Raw genomic sequence first — 17,797 nt, forward strand, 5'->3', positions numbered from 1 at the left:
ACAGCTCCCCTTTGGTGGCTTCAAAGAAGAAATTGAACATCTCCACCTCCAGGTGAGGTGATGTATTGTGGAGAGACAGCCACTTGGTAAGAATTGCCTCAATTCATCTACAGACTCAATACTGTACAGAAAAGGACACGTTACAGAGTAAGTTGACTGATAATTTCTGCCAAGCCAGAGTGATCAGTCATTCAAAATTCTGTGTTTCAAAAGTCTGTCTGATGATCCTAGGCCAGAAGGCTGAAGACTTGCTCTCACGTGTTGCCGACAGGGGACTGTGCAAGCATACAATTGTCTCTATAACCTGTCTCAGTTCTAGAAGCCATGCTAGGCTTCCTATATTTACAGATATACTGGTCGTTCTCAGGTTTCTAATGGGATTGAAGACTGATTATAGTCTCATAGCCTACTCAGGCTGTTTAACTTTGAGAATACATATTTAATTAGTTATCAGATAGTATAAAAGCTAGCCAAGATATATAGACTTTAAGCTTTTCTTAAGCTACAATAGATAACTCGGTGTTCTGTTTAACTGATAAAGGTTGGACTGGGGGGTTAGGTATATTTTATACTTTTAATTACAAAGTGTTAATAGTTGTGCTCAGCTTGTATTTGAGAGAAAAGTTTTGTTTTGTTTTGTTTTGTTTTAACTCGAAAGGGTGAAGTGTAGTTGATGTAATTATGCAGGTGAAGGCAGGTACAGGATACAACGAAGCCTGACATTGGACAAAAAGGAAGGATGGGTGGGGGAAAAGTTTTAGAGAGGCAGAGGAGGCCGGAGCGAGGAGAAGCAGAGAGAACATCGTGGTGGAGGTTAAGATTCCTCTCTGCACATAGATTATAGGTTGCTATAACTATTCTTAAGGGATGGATATGTACAGGATTTTGTGTTGTCTACATGGGTAAATTATATCTTATCAATTGGATCAGAGGATATTGTGTGATGTGTTCTTTCATGTGGTGATTAAATTGAGTTCAAGAGACTGTATGGTGGCCGGATGTCCTGGCCCACCATGGAATTGGGATGTGTATGCCTAGCATGGCGGAAACCAGCCAAGAGAGCTGTGAGTGAGGATGGGGCGGCCTAACAGGGTGCCGTGTTGCAATGGCTCTCGGACAGGTCAGAAAGTAGATGGGAGAGCAGCATGGAGCCCCTGAGATAAATTAGTGCTAGTTCCAGTGGCTTGGCGGAGTCAGAACTAGCAAGGGAGTGAGACCGACACGGTACACACGGCAACTGGTTCCACCATTCTTTATTTTTACCGCAACAAAGTGGCCATGAACCTGTGGCCTACACTGTGACCCATGGACAGTCTCAGGAGTATGGTTTCCCAGTGCTGTACCAGCACTGTCCCCTTCCACTGTCCACAGACACTGAAAAGCTGTTACCACAGTGCTTCGTCGAGTCAGGCAATGAACAACGCACAAGTCTCAGGGTTTATGGTTTCCCATGTCCCATGATATCTGACCATTCAAATTAGTCTTCTTGGAGAGTCAATAGAAAAGCTGTGCATGTGCTGAGAGGAGGTGGCAGTCAGCTCTCAGTTGTAACAGAGACAGATACACATACACACAAAGACACAGCAGCCACACAGTCCATCTTACCATCTGCCTCTTCATAAAGGTCTTACTCTCAAGAATTCATTTAAAACCTAGTTATCTTCCAGGGCCCCATCTCCAAATACTAGGGCAACAACTAAGAATTCTTAGGGCACATAATTCAGTTCACAGCATCCAGACCAGGGGGTGATAGAGACACAAGCAGAAAACCTACAAAAAACTGCCCGTGTGCATACTGAGGTAAAACAGTCAAAGCTGATGAGAGAACCCTTAAAGACAGTTACGGGAAAATATGCAGGGAAAGGAAGGTCACACATTCAGTATAGGTCAGAGCAGCTTTCTCGTCCCCCAAACCACAAATTGTCTGACTGACTGACAGACAGACAGACAGACAGCATGGCGGTGGTAGACAGTAGCTAAGGCCTCCAAGGCAGTGAGCTAGCAGGCAGGAAGTCTCTTTGAGTCAGTGTACAGATCTTCAAAGATCTCAGTGGAGCACAGCAGCATGCATAAGGGTAGCATGGGCTGAGGGTGGGTCAGTTAGAGGAACCCGAGATTTGTTTGAACATTCAACAGCATTTACAGGAGAAAGGGGGAGAGATATTCAAACCTTAGCAGCCACGGCTTTCCTCAGTCAGATGCAGGGAAAACTGTACAACAAGTCTCAGGAACAATCAATGCAGACGAGGGAACGGGCAGTGGCTAGCCATGGAGCACCCACAGCTTGCACTGTGCCTAACAACAAACCACAGAGTGTCTTCCCCATCACTGACCCGTGACAGCAGAGGGTGACTGCCAGCTTCATTGTTTACATTTGACACTGTACTAAGGTGTCAGACAGTTCAATAAAGTAAGAAAAAGAAACAAGAGCGGCAGATATTGGAAAACTATGTGCACCTGCAGAAGGCATAATTATAAACACAGGTCTATGGACTTGCAATACAATGATCAGAACCCAGAAGGAAGTTTAGCGAGTTTAGAGGAAACAAGGCCACTCTACAAAATGTATCACATTTCTATACGCAACCACAGAATTAAAAACCCTCACACTAATAAAAGACTGCAAGACCTGTACCGTTAACATCACAAAGGACCCAGAGCAAAGTAGTCTTCAGGTGACAGTGATCCCAGCCAATGAAGTCATTGCTAGGAAAGTGCTATGAGGCACAGTGAATAGCTATGTAACCAAGTCTGAGATAGCAGCAATCAGAGCAGGGAGTCAGCAGCGCTGAGGGGTACACACAGAACCCGGGGTGCAGAAGAAAACAAACTACAAAGCATCCTGAGATGAGTTTTTAAAACAGGCATACTGTACTGCTGGGTGTGTTGGTGGCATATGCCATTCATCCCAGCACTGGGAGGCAGAGGCAGGTAGATCTACGTGACTTTACAGTCCACCTGGTCTACAGAATGAGGTCAGGACATACACCAATATACAGAGAGGCACTGTCTCAAAACAAACAACACACAAGTACAGTGTGTTTACGGGTAAGATGACTGTACTATCAATCAGAACAAAGACTCCCCAGCCAAAGCTACAGCAGATTCTTAAGCTAGAATGGATTCTAAAATGCTAAAATTTTTATGAAATACTTAGTTCTTCAACAAACAAGCCTTACAATATAGCTACGTTGGTCGACCCTGGTGCAGGCAAAGGGCAGAGACAGAGATCAGCAGAGAGGAGCATCATCTCCATAAATCAGTCCGAGGTATCATGTGACCAGGGAGCAAATACCGCTTTCAGTCCATGATGCAGCCGAGATGATGGCCAGACAAGAAGGAGAACTTTAAACAGTGTTGCATAGAGTATACAAAAAGTAACCTAAGAGCATTAACCTGAACACAAATTAAAACTGCACAACTTTTAGGAAAAAAAGTCAACAGCCCTGGGGGATTAGGGCAGATGTTTTGTGTGGGACCCAGAATCACAAATAACAGAAGAGAAAGCTAAGTCAGACAAAAGCACAAGGTACAGAAACAACTCTGACTGCTAACGTCCAAAATACAGAAGGACCCTTAAAGACACACAGGGTTTAAGGACTGGCATGATACTGAACACACAGCCATTACAAAGGGATGTAAATCAACAGCAGGGACACGTAAGGGTGTCCGGCATACGGTGAATTTAAGTTCAAATCACAGCAGTGGTTAAGTATGTCCTCTGGAACCGCTGACCCTAAAACTGCAGGACACCGAGAGTGGACACAGACTGAGAGCTGCAGCACATTCACAAGGATGGTCCACCATGACAAAGAACAGCTAGGTAATTTCTTTACAGCCACATTTCTACATGTGACTGGCTGTAGCATAACAGGCAGGGTGACTGACAGCAGCTGAAGCAAACTGACAAAGAATAGGATGTGACTCACAGTTAAGAGAATGCAGCACCAATGCCCAGTCAGGGTGAAGCCAAAAGGCTCCCCTGATCAAACTCCAGACACAGGAGCTCTGCCTCCATGGAATTCTGGAAAAGCAACTCCAGCATATGGAAAGGCAGACCCAAAATGGCCTGGGCTTGGGGGTCTGGAAGGTTAGTGGGGTAGGTGAGGTAAGAACACTGCAGACCTGCCCTGAGGGGAGCAGTGCTTCCAGGAGACCGTATACTGGCTGAACCTTTTGAAAGCACAGGTAACTCTGGGTTTACTGACTGTCTCTTGATAATGCTGATTTAAAAACATGAAAACAAACACAGGGGCAACCACAGCATTTCAAACAGGAGCCTTGTTTTCACCCCAGATCAGTACTCCCAAATGGGAAAGGAGGATCATCAGAAGGTATGAGTGCGTGGCTAATAAATGCAAGTGAATACTAACTCTGGAAGGTAACAGCACCACACACAGACAAAGCATAGAGACAACAGTGGTGTGTGCATGCATCGGGCACAGGCAGGGGCTGAGAAGAGACTCGCTTTCCCAGCCATGTGACTGCAGTGACAGGCAGCAGCTATGCTGTGAGCCAACTCTTATCAAATAGACGATGTCCCTAGGAAGGCTGGCCACGGGCTCAGGTGAGGCACACGCTCTGCTTCACTGTGGCCTATTGTGCTCTGCCAGGCAGCCATGTTCATGGAGGAAACATTGCACTCGCCTTGAATGCACATTTGGTTTCCTTAGGACCAACCCCCTGAGTTGGGCAGAAGTGAAGTCTGTGCCGTAGAGAGAGGTTGATGTGCACCACTGGGGCACGCAGGCCTTTGTTTTGAAGCCACTGTGAAGAAAATGGAAGCAGCTCATGTTGGATTCAGCAGCCCCCTGGGCCTTTCTCCAGTGCTCATCTGTGACATCACTCAGTGCTGGGCCTCTGTGTGGTGCATGAGAATAAACGGTGGCACTCCGTGGGTAGAAGTCGTGTGTCAAGCAGAGGTGACTGCACTTCCACCTGTCCTCTGCCTTTACAGGACTTGTGCAAGGCTGCCTGGGCGGGAAGGACACCCTGGAGGTGAGGCGATGGTTGGGGAAGGCCTCCAGGTGGCAAGCAGAGACGCAGTCTTCTGTTTTCAGTGTCCCAGCACTCCCTCCGGCTACCGGCTTCTTCTGTACTGCTCAGGCCCTGGGCATCTGTTTCATTTCCACCCTAAACTGCCATTGTGAGTTCTTACTCAAGGGAACGTGACCTGAGCATGCTGACCGACTGTCGTTTCTCAGTGGGACTGGTGATCCACGCATGCTGATTTTTCTTTTCATAACTATGAACGTGTTACAGCTGCACTAGAAAGAAGCATACTTTACAAACCAAGCCGCTATCTTTTAGTGCTTGGTAAAAATGAGTCCACACTGTGACTCTACCTGGACAGCAAAGTGAGTTACAACCATGACCCTAGGCCTGTGACAGAGAAGCCAGTAGACCTGCTTTCCTGCCTGAGGGCATTGAGGGCAGGGCAGGGCAGGGCACAGCTCAGTGCGCGCTACAGCGTAGCCTGCTCTAGCGACCGCTCAGATGACTCGCCCCTCTGCATCTTCGTTTTCTGGTTCTTTAAGAGTAGATGACAAAACTCACCCTCGCAGGTCCCTTTAGGAAGGAGACACCAAAAAAATCCTAAAGGGTTGGGCACATAGCAGGTACTCTGCAAATGTACCTTTAAAGGCTATAAAAACCATGCAGTTTCAAACCCAGACCCAAGCCCACCTCAGGGCAGTGGGCATCTGAAGGCTAAGTGGCCCTGTAGCCTCTGAAGCAGCAGCAGCAGCAGCAGCAGCAGCAGGAGGAGCAACGATGGCAGCTGGCTGCTCCAGACACAGCCGCTAGCTCTTTAGGACGTGTTTACACAATCGATGTTAATCATGAATAATTTCTGTACACTCTGTGCCTCTAGTGATCGGAATACTAACTAAGAGCCACGCGGATCAGGTTCGGCCTCCGTAACATCCCTGGGGCTTTCTGAGAACCCTAATATTTCTAGCACCGTTTAAGCGTTTCATTACTTTGTTTCAGGGCTGAAAAATGTCCCTTAATTTGCAGGCATGGGTCTTGTTGCCATTCTCTCAGAGGACGTAGAATATAAATATGTACTGCGGCAGCAACGGCTTATTCATCAGGCAATAGGTGAGCAGATAATTAGAAGCAGTGGAGGGGCTCACGCAGGGTCACTCTTCGTTTCTTCCCCACACAGCAGCTTAACAGAAAACAGGCCTTAGCTTTAAGGCCACTAGAGTGGGCGGAACACCCACATGCGCCTTGTGGCATCTGCACGCAACTGCTAAGGCTACAGTGCAGCCACCCTGGTATCCCAAGGAACGAGATCTGGAGCATAGCAATAAGGCAACCTCTGGGATCTGACCCCAGTCTCCACCACCTCCACCTGGCAGGTCTGCAGTGTGGAGCTCAATGCTTTCTCCAGTGATGGCAAAGACAGAGACAACACAACTTAGGGTGGATTTCTGACTGAAAGCAGAAAAGGTGTTGTCACACCCAATGTCATGAAGGTGAAGAGAGAACCAGGTGGCCACGGCCACGCTTGTATACATGAGGTCCTGGCTTCCATCCCAAACACCAAAAGAGAAAAAAGGCTAGTTTTCTAAGAGCACAGAAGGGGCTTGTGGAGCCTCCAGGGGCTCCTATGAACAGTTGCTGTTACAATCCTAGGGGCCACAGTTCAAGGCTCAGTGAGATGCCACCATGACAGCCAAGGCTCTCATCTGGAATCATTCAGGCCCCGGAGGCCTGGGCACATGGATGGTTGCTCAGAAAGTCTGAGTGGCAGGCAGGGCACATGAGCAGAGGACACACGTGCAAACCTTACTCAGCTGCCTACAGTGGGCTCCAGGGAGGAGTGCCCCGGTAGGGTGATGTCCATTCCCCTCTAGGATAAGGAAACAATGCAGGCGAGGCCTACTGCTCTCAGCCCACCTGGGCAGAGCAAACAGCACACTGGCCGGGTAGAACAGAACTGCCCTGCTACTGTGACATAGGTGTTCCTAGCAGAAGGGACACCGTGCCACATGGTGAGATGTATGCAAATGAATTTTCAGAATCCTTAAAAAGCCAGAGAAATCAATAGCAGATCTAACTAAAGCCCAGCTAATGCTGTGCTTATTTATGTGCTGCTAGGTTTCCCAGTTCACTTACCCCAGGGCTCATCAGGCCTCCGAGGTGCTGGTGCTCAGGGCTTCCCTGCCTTTGCAGCCTCTCACTACCGTGCCGAGCTCAGGGCTCTGTTCAGGCTCAGGAGCAGCCACACAGCAAATGGACTCAGAAAGGACTGAGGGAGCCGCTCACTGCCGTTTGCGCCGATAACCGTGCTGAGACAGTGTAGTCCACCAACTAGTCTGGATCCAAGATCAGCACGGTCAGGGACACATGGGAAGGCTCTCATGCTCTACATGTGATGACCACACTGCACGGGTAGAGCCCAATCCAAAGCCACCCAGGAATTCATGCAGCCCCGAAGCAAAAATGAGGACAGATCCCCTGTCAACTGTGACACAAACGAGATCTGGAGAGCTCGCAGTGCCACCTCTGTGAGCAGGGCCATGTGACCACGCATGTCACCCAGCCAGCGACTCCCCTGACAGCTTTGTCAATATTGTGCAAATGTTTTTATTAAAAATCTCTCAACTATTCAAAAATTTATATATTCTGATATATTCCATGGTTCTCGAACCATCAGCTTTTATACATTTTTTAAGAGAACACTCATGCTGCCTGGATGGGGAGGCCGGGCTTTTGCTCCTTGGAATTTTGAGCATAGCCAGGAAGGCAGCTGGGGTAAACATGTATCCTTGGATATCCTGCACAGACTCACCTAGGAGACAGGCAGTTGACACTCTGCGTCAGACTGAAGCAGTTTAAGTGCTGACCATGCAGCAGAGCAACTGTTCTATGACCACCTCGCTACAGTGAGGTTCTCAAAGAGAGAAAACGATTTACAAGGCTTCTTAAGAGTTCTGGAGCTCTGGGTCTAGCTTGGCTCAGCTGGCACGGCGTAACATAGAAACAGGAAATGTGGAGGCCTGACCTGCAGAGACCATCCTTCCTGGTACCTTGGCGAGGGAAGTGGACTGACAGTCTAGAGAACACTCCAAGCACAGCGGAGCCTCAGGATTAAAATAAAGGAACTTGGCTCTGGTGCTAGGGAATGCTGCCCGGTGGCATGCTGGTGACTAGTATGCAATGGGGGTACTGGAGAGATGTGTCCTCAGCCAACAGTCCCAATGCTCTGCCTGAACAGCTGTGCACAGATGCACCTCGAAGCAAGGGCGACTGCACGTGGGATCCAGAACAACCGAACCACCTCACAGAGACATTGGAGCCCTGTGTCTTCAGCAGAGGAGAGCAGTTCCAGTCACAACGTGTCCGAGGGCCTCATGGTTGTGATGTCCCCCCACTCTGTGTTACATTTCCTCTAATCCTCCAAAGCTTGCAGACATGAGGGTCTATGGTTTGGATATGCCTTGAGTGTCCCCAAAGTTTCAAGGGTTGACAATTAACCCACACTGTGAGGTGCAAAGAGGATAAAAACTGAATCCATTGTATGCATGTGTTGTAGTGAAGAGGGTTTTGTCCGTGTAGACAAGTGCTGGAGTACAGTATGTCAGAACCCAAAATGACCTAATACAGGATGTAAGTCTGTACATGAATTAGAACATGAGAACAAGAACAAAAGCCTGGTTCTCTTCCACAGCCTGTGCCAGGCTACAGACAGCTCTGCTTTGATGCCTCCTCCCCGGCGGTGGTGAGGGCAGCCAAGAAAGCTATGGTGGAAAGTTTGGTCAGAGCTTGGCGTCAAGTACTCCGCTGGAAGTGCGGTGGATCCCTGCGGACCAGGGAGGGTGCGGTGCGCGGTGCAGAGGTACACGGCCACAAAAGTACAGGCACTGCATAGACCCTACTGGCTATGGCAGGCACAGCAACGACATAAAACATAGCTGCGTCACTCGAGACTGCCCCAAGTGTAGCAGTCTTGCCAACTGTCCCACACATCTGCCATCGGTGGCACAAGAGCTCATGAGCTACATCATGACACCATCCTTCCAGCAGGGCTGCCTGCACTGAGAGAGGTTCACACGCCAATCAGGATGCCCCACTGCACTCCACATACAGCCTACTGAGACACCAGGTAGGCAATGCAAAGACTCCTCCAGGAACAGTCCCAGGAGGCTGCAAGCTGTGGGACTTATGGGAACCAAAATGGGAACGTTCTGAGGAGACGCCCAGATAATAATAGAGAGATGAAGTGAGGTCAGACAGGACCAATCATCAGAGGGATCCACTGCTTCGCTTCCTACTGTAAAGCCAAACCTTCTTATGGGACTGAAATACAACTGGGAAAGATCCTAACACTTTTCCTTTTAAATGGCAGCATCCCTCAAGCAAACGGCAAAGGTGAGAGAATCACATCCTCTCAGAACGTGATCCAGGGGCTGTGGCTGGTGGCTTCCAGGGCTGTGCATCACGCTTCCTCTTAGAGTGGTGAAAATCTCAATTCTGGAATTTGTCTTGACATAAAAACATAAGTATGAGTCGACCATTCCCACTGGATTTAACCTTTGCCGAGTCACAAAGGAGAGCAGTGAGATAAGAGTTTGAAGTGCAAATGTTGATCTGTGCCTGTTTTAACGGAAATGGACTGTTCTCCATGACTCAGATCCAAGTCAACCTTAAACCTAAGCCCAGTGGAGACAGGCGCTCCCTCTCGAGTCTTGTCAAGTCAATCTCAACAGTCTTTTTTCCCTGCATCTTCTCAGTTCTGCTTTCAAACTTCATAACTGGAGCTGGATTCACCGGTCACATGGATCCAACACTGCATGGTTGGACCTCAGTGTTTATTGGAAGCTCCTGCTTGTGCAGATAGCCCCGAGCTGGTACAAAATGGAGGACTCCCTTTCTCAGCAGGCCTTCTCTTCTCTGCCTGATCTTACCTAGAGGAGGACCCTGCACAAAGCTTCCTGCGAGCCCAGCATAATTTAGCACACAGGTCCCATACAACCCTTCCTGCCATGATAATTAGGTGCTGTGTTATGACCAATCAGCCCTTTCCACCAGTAATCCCAAAACCGTCTGAGGAGAGTCACATAGCCTATAACCACATTACAGCCCAACTTCCTCTCTCCCAATAAGACCCTCTTCATGTAAATGAGGTATTCCCAGCACCTCCGCCCTAGCCAATAATGTACACACACCTTGGAAATCCTTACCCATTCCCCAACATCTACACAGCCCTTGTTCACCCAAGTAAACTCGAGGCATCTCCCTGAAGCTGACTCCAGAAGTTACTCCGTCATATACGTTGTCTGAACCCTGCCTACCCCTTCACCCTCTCAGGCTGCTGGCTGTGACCTCTGAGGAAGGGGAGGCCCACAAATGTCTATGCTCTCTCAGCACAGCTCCTCTCTGCTATGTGGCTTCTCAAGCCTGATGACCCTCATGACAATACATTAATTTCCTTTAACTTTAAAACAAAACAAAACAAAACAAAACAAAACAACAACAACAACAAATTGGCCACTGGAGAGGTGGTCAGGGGCTAAAGAGCACTTGCTGCTCTTACAGAGGACCTGCCTGTGACTTCAGTTCCAACAGGTCTGACCCCATTTCTGGAATCTGTCAGCACTAGCACTAGGCACCCATATGGTGTACACACGAGCATGCAAGAAGCACACCTGAAATAAACTAAAAATCACACCTAGTGTCTTAGCATTGGTCCAACTCGATATCACCACTTGTCACAGAGGAGGAGGAAGAGGTAGGGAGGAGGTAATCGGACCCTGTGAATTCACCTCCAGGCACCAAAGAGCTGGTTCTGCCAGCTGGGAAAGCGGTAGTATGAGGACAGGGTGGGGAGGGAGAGGGGCAAGCAGCAGGGCTGGGGTCCATCAGGAAAGCGATGCTTGATGCAGTGCTGGTCTTTCTGTCCTCACAGGCTGGTTCTAATAATGAGTGAAGAAGAACCTGCCCATGAAGCAAAGCAACCACTTCCTATCCTAGGCCCTCATTTTCCCTGGGCTTTACTTCTTGTCTGGTCATCTATCTATGAGGCCACAGGTAGAACATCTCCTACTTACTGGTCCCTCGGTCACTCACCACAGTCCTGGCCTGACCATCCTGCTCTCCCATCCCATAGGTCTTTCTGTCTTTTCCAGAGTTCAACTCTTGAAGACCAGCTTCTGCAGCTACGTGTGTGTGTGTGTGTGTGTGTGTGTGTGTGTGTGTGTGTGTGTGCACTACACTGACTTACTCCCCAGCAATGAGACCCTTGTTACTTGTGGGTTCTCCTGGCCATGTGGTTCTGTTCTATCTTGGCTTTTTCTTCCTCTTTTTTTGTTCCCTTTTCTTTCTTGTTCTCCTCTCTCTGTCTCTTATCTTAACCTATAAAATCCTGTACCTTTAGTTCTAGTGTTTCCTCCAGCCAGTGTTGCCAAGTCTTAAATTTATCTCTCTGGTATGTGTGAGGTCTTCTCTTTTTTTGCTGATAGCATTTTGGGATACTCAAGTAACATCATCTGAATATTCTGCATGTTTCAATCTTCTCTTTGTTTTAAAAACTGATTTATTTTATGTATAGGTGTGCCTCTGAGTGTTTGAATGTGTACCACACAAAAGCAGATGTCTACAGAGGTCAAAATAGGGCAGCTGATCATATGGAACTGGAGTTACAAGCAGTTTTGAGCTATCTTGTGGGTGCTGGGAATAAGACCTGGGTCTTCTGCAAGAAAGAACGTCTTGTTAAGGACTGAGCCATCACCCCAGCCTCATTTTTGAAGGGTGAGGCCCCAGAAATAAAGCGGCTAGGTTACAGGGTCACTGTTATCTAGGTGCTCACATCCTGGAAAGAGATCCAGCACCACTCAGCCCTGTATCTCCATAAAGGACCTGGGCCAAGGGTGGGGACACACCAGGAAGACTTTCTGAGGATTGCATAATCTGTGTTCTATAGCCCTTCCCAAATGAGACAGGCACAGATGGCAGGACTTTCTGGGGACCATGTGAATCAGCATTGCCTGGCCCTTGCCTGTGACACTGACTGCTGGTCTCAGTACAGTCATCATTTTGGTCCCTGATGACATGTGTACAACATTTGTGAGCATCAAGAACACATCAGATAGAAAGGGACATGTGCCCTTGTGTCACCATCCCACCCATGGGTCTATCACCACTTAGGATATTAAGAAAATCCACAGGTGTGTTCCTAGGTGACACTCTTACACACTAAATGACAGCACTAGTGCTTGCCATATTGTAACAGAAAGTGACATCTGAAGTCCCTGCCTCTTTCTACTGTGGCTGGACCAGGCCAACTGGCCATCTGTGTGTCTGACTACTGAGGACAGCTTGCTTAGCTCTTGAATGAAGACTCACCAATAGTTCTGAGGCCTGGCCTGCCCACCCCACTGTCTACCAGTACCCCACCCTGCTATGGATTGGGATGTGGCTTCTAAAGCACTGGTAAGACTAAGCCCTTCCATGTGCCCTGCCACCACACACTGACGAGTCGCTATTTTCCATGCTATCCGCCCTGTTTGTGAATGATGGAACCCGGAAGCTTAGACAAGGATTCAAAATCCAAGAGGAAACATTAGCCTCAAACAGTATATGCTGTCTTCACTGCATTCTGATGACTCTTAGACTGAGCTACTAATGCATTTTACATGCTACATTTTTGTAATAAATACAAAGCAAGTTTCTGTAATACATGTACACATGTGCGGGGGTGCGTGTGGGCGCGCGCACACACACACACACACACACACACACACACGAGCACCTTTGATGCTGTTGTTCCTTCACCTGTTTCAAGCCCCTCCTTGTTATACAGCTGAAACTAGAGTTATTTTTCTTCTTTTATTGGGCAATGCTGGGGAATCAAATCCAGGGCTTTACAGACATCAACTGTGCCCCAATCCACATCCTCAATCCTAGGTCTTATGCTTCTTTATGCATTTAAATTCAGAGTTTGTGACAATGGGAAATGCACTGTACTGTGTACTTTTCACTTACACTGGGTGTGGGAGACGGGCACTCTTTCTGAAGCCACACTGTGGGCATACAGCAAGAGGAAGCCTGGCAGCCCGGCTCATGGCATAGGACCTTGAGCTGGTCCCTCACACACAGGGAAGGCACTTTTCTTGGGAGATCCATGGGGTACATTTGCTTTTCTCACCTACTTTGATACATTCAGGCCTTGAGCATTTTCACATGGGCCCATGTGTATCACAACTTGGAAAATAATTATCTAGCAAGGAACTTGGGAGATATAGAGCCTCCCCCACCCCCCTCACCACCGAGTTTTCCATACTTCTGACACAAGCCAGGGTGGAATCAAATGCAGGTCCAGTTCAGAGTCATTATAGACTATTTCAGAAGCAGAGAAATCAGAACAGGAGAGGACAGACTTCTTGGTGAACTTAGCAGACTTCAAGCAAGAGGGAATAGAGGTTCTTCACTGAGCACCTCCTGGTTCTGCTTCTAGAATGGGTTTGCCCCAGAGTAACATGGCTGGAGGTAAAAGGTACAAACACTGAAACTAATGGAGCTTCAGATGGGCCCAGCGGGCAGCTGTGCTCTGCACCAGCGCAGTCTGCAGCGTTTTAAACATTCAAAGGAACTGAGCTTCTTGTCATTTCTCTTTTAACACTGCCCCATGTCCACTCCTCTAACAGCAAGCACTTGTGTAACCATCAGAGAACAAAGGATAGACCCACATGAAAGGGAGAAGCCCACACCACATGAAGGGTTCTGAGGACACGAGCAGGAAGAGGAAGAGACTCAGATCCACGAAAGCTCAGAGCTTACTTACTTTTCTATCAAATCCAGTGTGACTCCAGGCACCAGACTAACACACTTCTGCATGCAAAACCTGCAGAGACAGGAGAAAACATGAGAGGCATGAAGGGAGCACCAAACACGAGAACATCAGCAGTAAACACAGACTAAGAGTGGGGAGAGGGGCCATAAACAAGTACACTGCATCCTTAGTCCTGCAGTATTAGGTTCAGAAGCACTCCTCAATGCTGCCCACCAAGGCTATATGACTGTGGAGCAGCACGCAGAGCCAGCAGGAGGAGGAAGCGGGTATGAGAAGTCAACGGAGCCTAGTCTCTGGAGAGTAACTCGGAGCTGAGATTCAAAGCAACACTCTGGCTAAGAACTGCCGTAGTGAGCAGGGCTCCCCACTCAGGCTCCGTTCCTATGGGATGAGAAACTGTGGGAGAGGGGACTGGGGGGAGGCAATGACTGGAATGTAGATAAATAAAATAATTTTTAAAAAAAGTGAGGGCGAAGAGTGGATGCCTGCCTTTAAGGTACACAAATGCCACTTCAAGAAGAGAAAGAAACAGATTCAATTAAACTGTTTTAGTCATCACAAGTCAAAAGAGCCAGAGCTGAAAGACTTCTCATCTGTGGACAGATCCAACATCAAAAGCCAGAACAGAAATGTCAGGGCTTCGTCTAATTTGTGTGTGCTGACAGAAGGCAGGAAGCCATCTTTTTCCTCCTGTTAAAGCCACTGGCACTCTGCAGAACAGGATCAATGGCAGCACTGAGGGAGAAGCAGCTCAGGGTTTTCAGTGGAAACTTGAAATGCTTGAACTGTTTGTGTTTAAAATGAAGAGCAGTAGCCTCCTTCAAAAGCTGCAGCAGGAACACAGTGCACGGGACAGCTCCCAACCTAGGCTGGCTCCATTTACAGCGTCCAGTGCATTCTGTGAGATCTGCTCACAACTGATACTGATGCTGGCCCACGTGCTCACGACACCGGCATCAGTGAGTGGCAGCTCTCAGCCAGCCCACGGTGGCTCTCTCAACCTGTCTCTCTCAGCCAGGGGCTAAGCTAAGAGAGTCTGGAGTTTGTGTGTTTTCCAGTTCTGAGGACTGCACCTTACAGTGGGTTCACCAGACACTTAAACTGTATGTCTGTATAGACACTGTGTTCAGTACAACATCAGGACACAACCAGGAAGAAAGAATAAAAACCATTATGAGTGGGTAGGCTTGGAGGACAGGGGCAGCAGAGGGAGAGGGGGCAGGAAAACAAAAGATATAGGAACACCAAGATAGTGTGTAGACAGTATGTACATAGATAAGTGGCCCCAACTGCCCAGCCATGTTCTCTGTCTCAAGAAAGAAGGCTCAGCTCAGGTAATGGGGGAACGTTAGCTACAGAATGAGCTGCCACAGCCAGTGCTCTGTGGTACTGGCTGAGGGTCACTTTTCTTTGATCATGGGGACAGCCCCTTTGCAGGATTAAGGAGCTGGAATGGTGAATGTGGTCAAATGGGTGGCTGGGCTCTGAGCTGGATCCTTCTGCTGGCCTGAGAGCTCTGCTCAGTCCCCTCCAGGCATATCCTCGGAGTCAGCACAGACACAAGTCTTCCCCACATCAGGCTCTCCTGCTGGATCGCCATGACCAACAGGAGACATGTTTTGGGTCTGAATTTAATGTGAGCCACAGTTTTCACTATTTTGTCTTCTCGGCCATAACGGGTTTATTGACTGGGATGTCTGGAGTCCAGTAATGGCAGAATCATTTGTAATACACTAATTCATTTGTCAATGGCAATAATAAACTCCAGACAAAATATTAAAAATGACCACTTGATAATTCCAAAAAAACAAACAGAAGAGAAACTGGGAGGCCTACAACCTGTTGGGCTGCACATTCATACAACATATGGGGACTGCAGCAGAAGTCTCCCTGGGGTAAGGATCAGAGATCAGCAATGAAGGCTGCCAGGAAATTGCAAGAAATAACCTTAGACTGGAGGGAGCCAAACCTTCCTCTCACACTGGCTGACTCACGAACTACAGACAGGATATGACTCCGAGGATCCCTGTGGCAACATAAGGCTGAAAGTATTAATTGGAGAGTGCAGTGTTTCTTGCACCAAGAAAGCAGAGCAAGGTCCCTTAAGGCCCAGGGCTCTCAGTGGACTCCAGAGAGATGCTGCCTTAGTCACATGAACCTATTCCAGGATCAAGAGTGACTCTGGAGCAAGGAACAAAGCCAACGAGGTCAAGTCCCACTGCCACGCTTCTGCTGAGCTCGCCCATCCTACCCGCCCACCCTTCTCCAGCTGCCTCTGCAGTGCTTCGCACTGGCTCTTCCAGGACGAGTGGCCCAATGTCAAAGCCAGAGGAGACACCAAAACAGACCCTGGAAGTAAGAGCCATGTTACAAAAGAACTAATGTGCCCAGTGACTTCAAGATTAGCATTTTTGTAACAGTGAAAAGGAACAGTTCGAATAAACGTGGAATTAAAACATGGACATTGCACAACTTTAACGAGGCTATGGGTCACAAGATGCATGCTTAAGTCAGCACTGAACCCTCAAAGTTCCTTCACCAATGGCATCAGTTCTCCGCTCCAGAAAGAACAACGGCCTCACCTGTTACACCATTTTCCTTCTACATGGGGTGAGGGTGCTTCTGGACAATGAAGGCCAAGGACCCAGTGGATACTGAAGAGACAAAAGCATCCAGTGCTGGGCACAGTGGCCCAGGAGTCGGAGGCAGGCAGATCTCTGTGAGGTACAGGCCTGCCCGGTTTGCATATCAAATTCTAGGACAGTCAGGGCTATGAAGTGTAAAGACTCAATCTATTAAAACTGGCCAGAGCCTTGGGAGGCCAAGACGGAAGGATCATTTCAAGCTTGTGACCTATATGGGTTACAGAGTGAAAACCTATGGAAAATATCAGGTAAAACAAAATAACCAAATGGTGGAGAGCTACTCCCTGTTCTTTGTGTGCTGGTTGTCACCCTGTGTCTCGTGTGAGGGCACATCTGTTCTACAGAGTGACTAAAGCTCCTGCCTGCCATCTGGGAGACTGAGGCAGGGCGACTGTGAGCCGAGAGTTTCAAAGCCAGCCTGGGCAGCACAGCAAGGCCAATTTCAACAACAACAGAATCATGCCAAGTCAAAATCAACAACAAACAGGAAGCTTTCAGAGACATCATTCCCAAAGAAATGAGCAGATCAAGCAGGAAGCAGGAGGACCGTGGAAGAGGATGTTTAACTTACTGAAGAAAAGTAACTGAGAACCAGCATTTTATACCCAGTCAAACTGCCACGTAAATGTGAAGGCAGAAGTAGTCTCAGGCATAGGCAGCTTTAGAAGGTTGGCCATTGAGGAGCACAGGGAGCACAGCTGTGGATGACTCTGGAGTCAGAGGGTAAAGGTGAAACCTGGGTCATTGAAAGGGATGCAGAAAATGCTTTGACCAGGAATCTGTGAGATGTGTTGTCTTTAAAAGAAAAACAAATGCAAACCAAAGGGAGGACTCCCTTTGTGGCAGTTCTACTAGGAGCCACTGCTTTGAACCAAGTAGCTACACAAACCAAGCTAAGCATTAAAAATGGAGCCTTGCTCAGCAGCCAGAACCTGGGCTGTTTACGCGGCCTTCTAGGAACCAGCAGGAGGAAACATTACTTCCCACAGCTGCAGCTGCAGTCTGCCACCAACAATCAGGTTCCAGCCTGCTTTAATCCTTACACCAGAGGTGACCTGAGGCTAACCAATCCCTTTTCTATTTTCTGCCTCACAAGGAACTCGTATTCTTTTTTTTTTTTTTTTTTTGTTGTTGTTTCTGCTCTCTGTAGCTCTCCTCTGCCTATAAAACCTTTTCTTCTGTTCCACTCACAGAAAAGCGGTCATAAAACTGGGCAAAATGGAAAGGCAGGGAAATCTGGGGGGGGCATGAACAGGGGAAGGAGGCCCTCGATATAGGTTGAAGCTACTCACCAGCAGAGTAGCAAGAGTTCCAGCACCTTTGACAGTTGCTGAGGCCGGTCCCTTACCAG

The 17,797-nt window shown here is 48.2% G+C and overlaps 1 protein-coding gene across 1 annotated transcript in view; it reads right to left on the minus strand.

The window, feature by feature from the left end:
• The window catches only part of Rptor (regulatory associated protein of MTOR complex 1), a 293,401-nt gene that overhangs the window by 111,456 nt on the left and 164,148 nt on the right, over positions 1-17,797 (minus strand). Inside the window, exon 7 of the mRNA XM_032914128.1 lies at positions 13,793-13,852. Within this exon, the coding sequence (XP_032770019.1) occupies positions 13,793-13,852 (60 nt within the window). The remainder of the gene's footprint in view (positions 1-13,792; positions 13,853-17,797) is intronic.

This window comes from Rattus rattus, chromosome 9 (assembly GCF_011064425.1).
Source record: "Rattus rattus isolate New Zealand chromosome 9, Rrattus_CSIRO_v1, whole genome shotgun sequence".
Classification (NCBI taxonomy): Eukaryota; Metazoa; Chordata; class Mammalia; order Rodentia; family Muridae; genus Rattus; species Rattus rattus.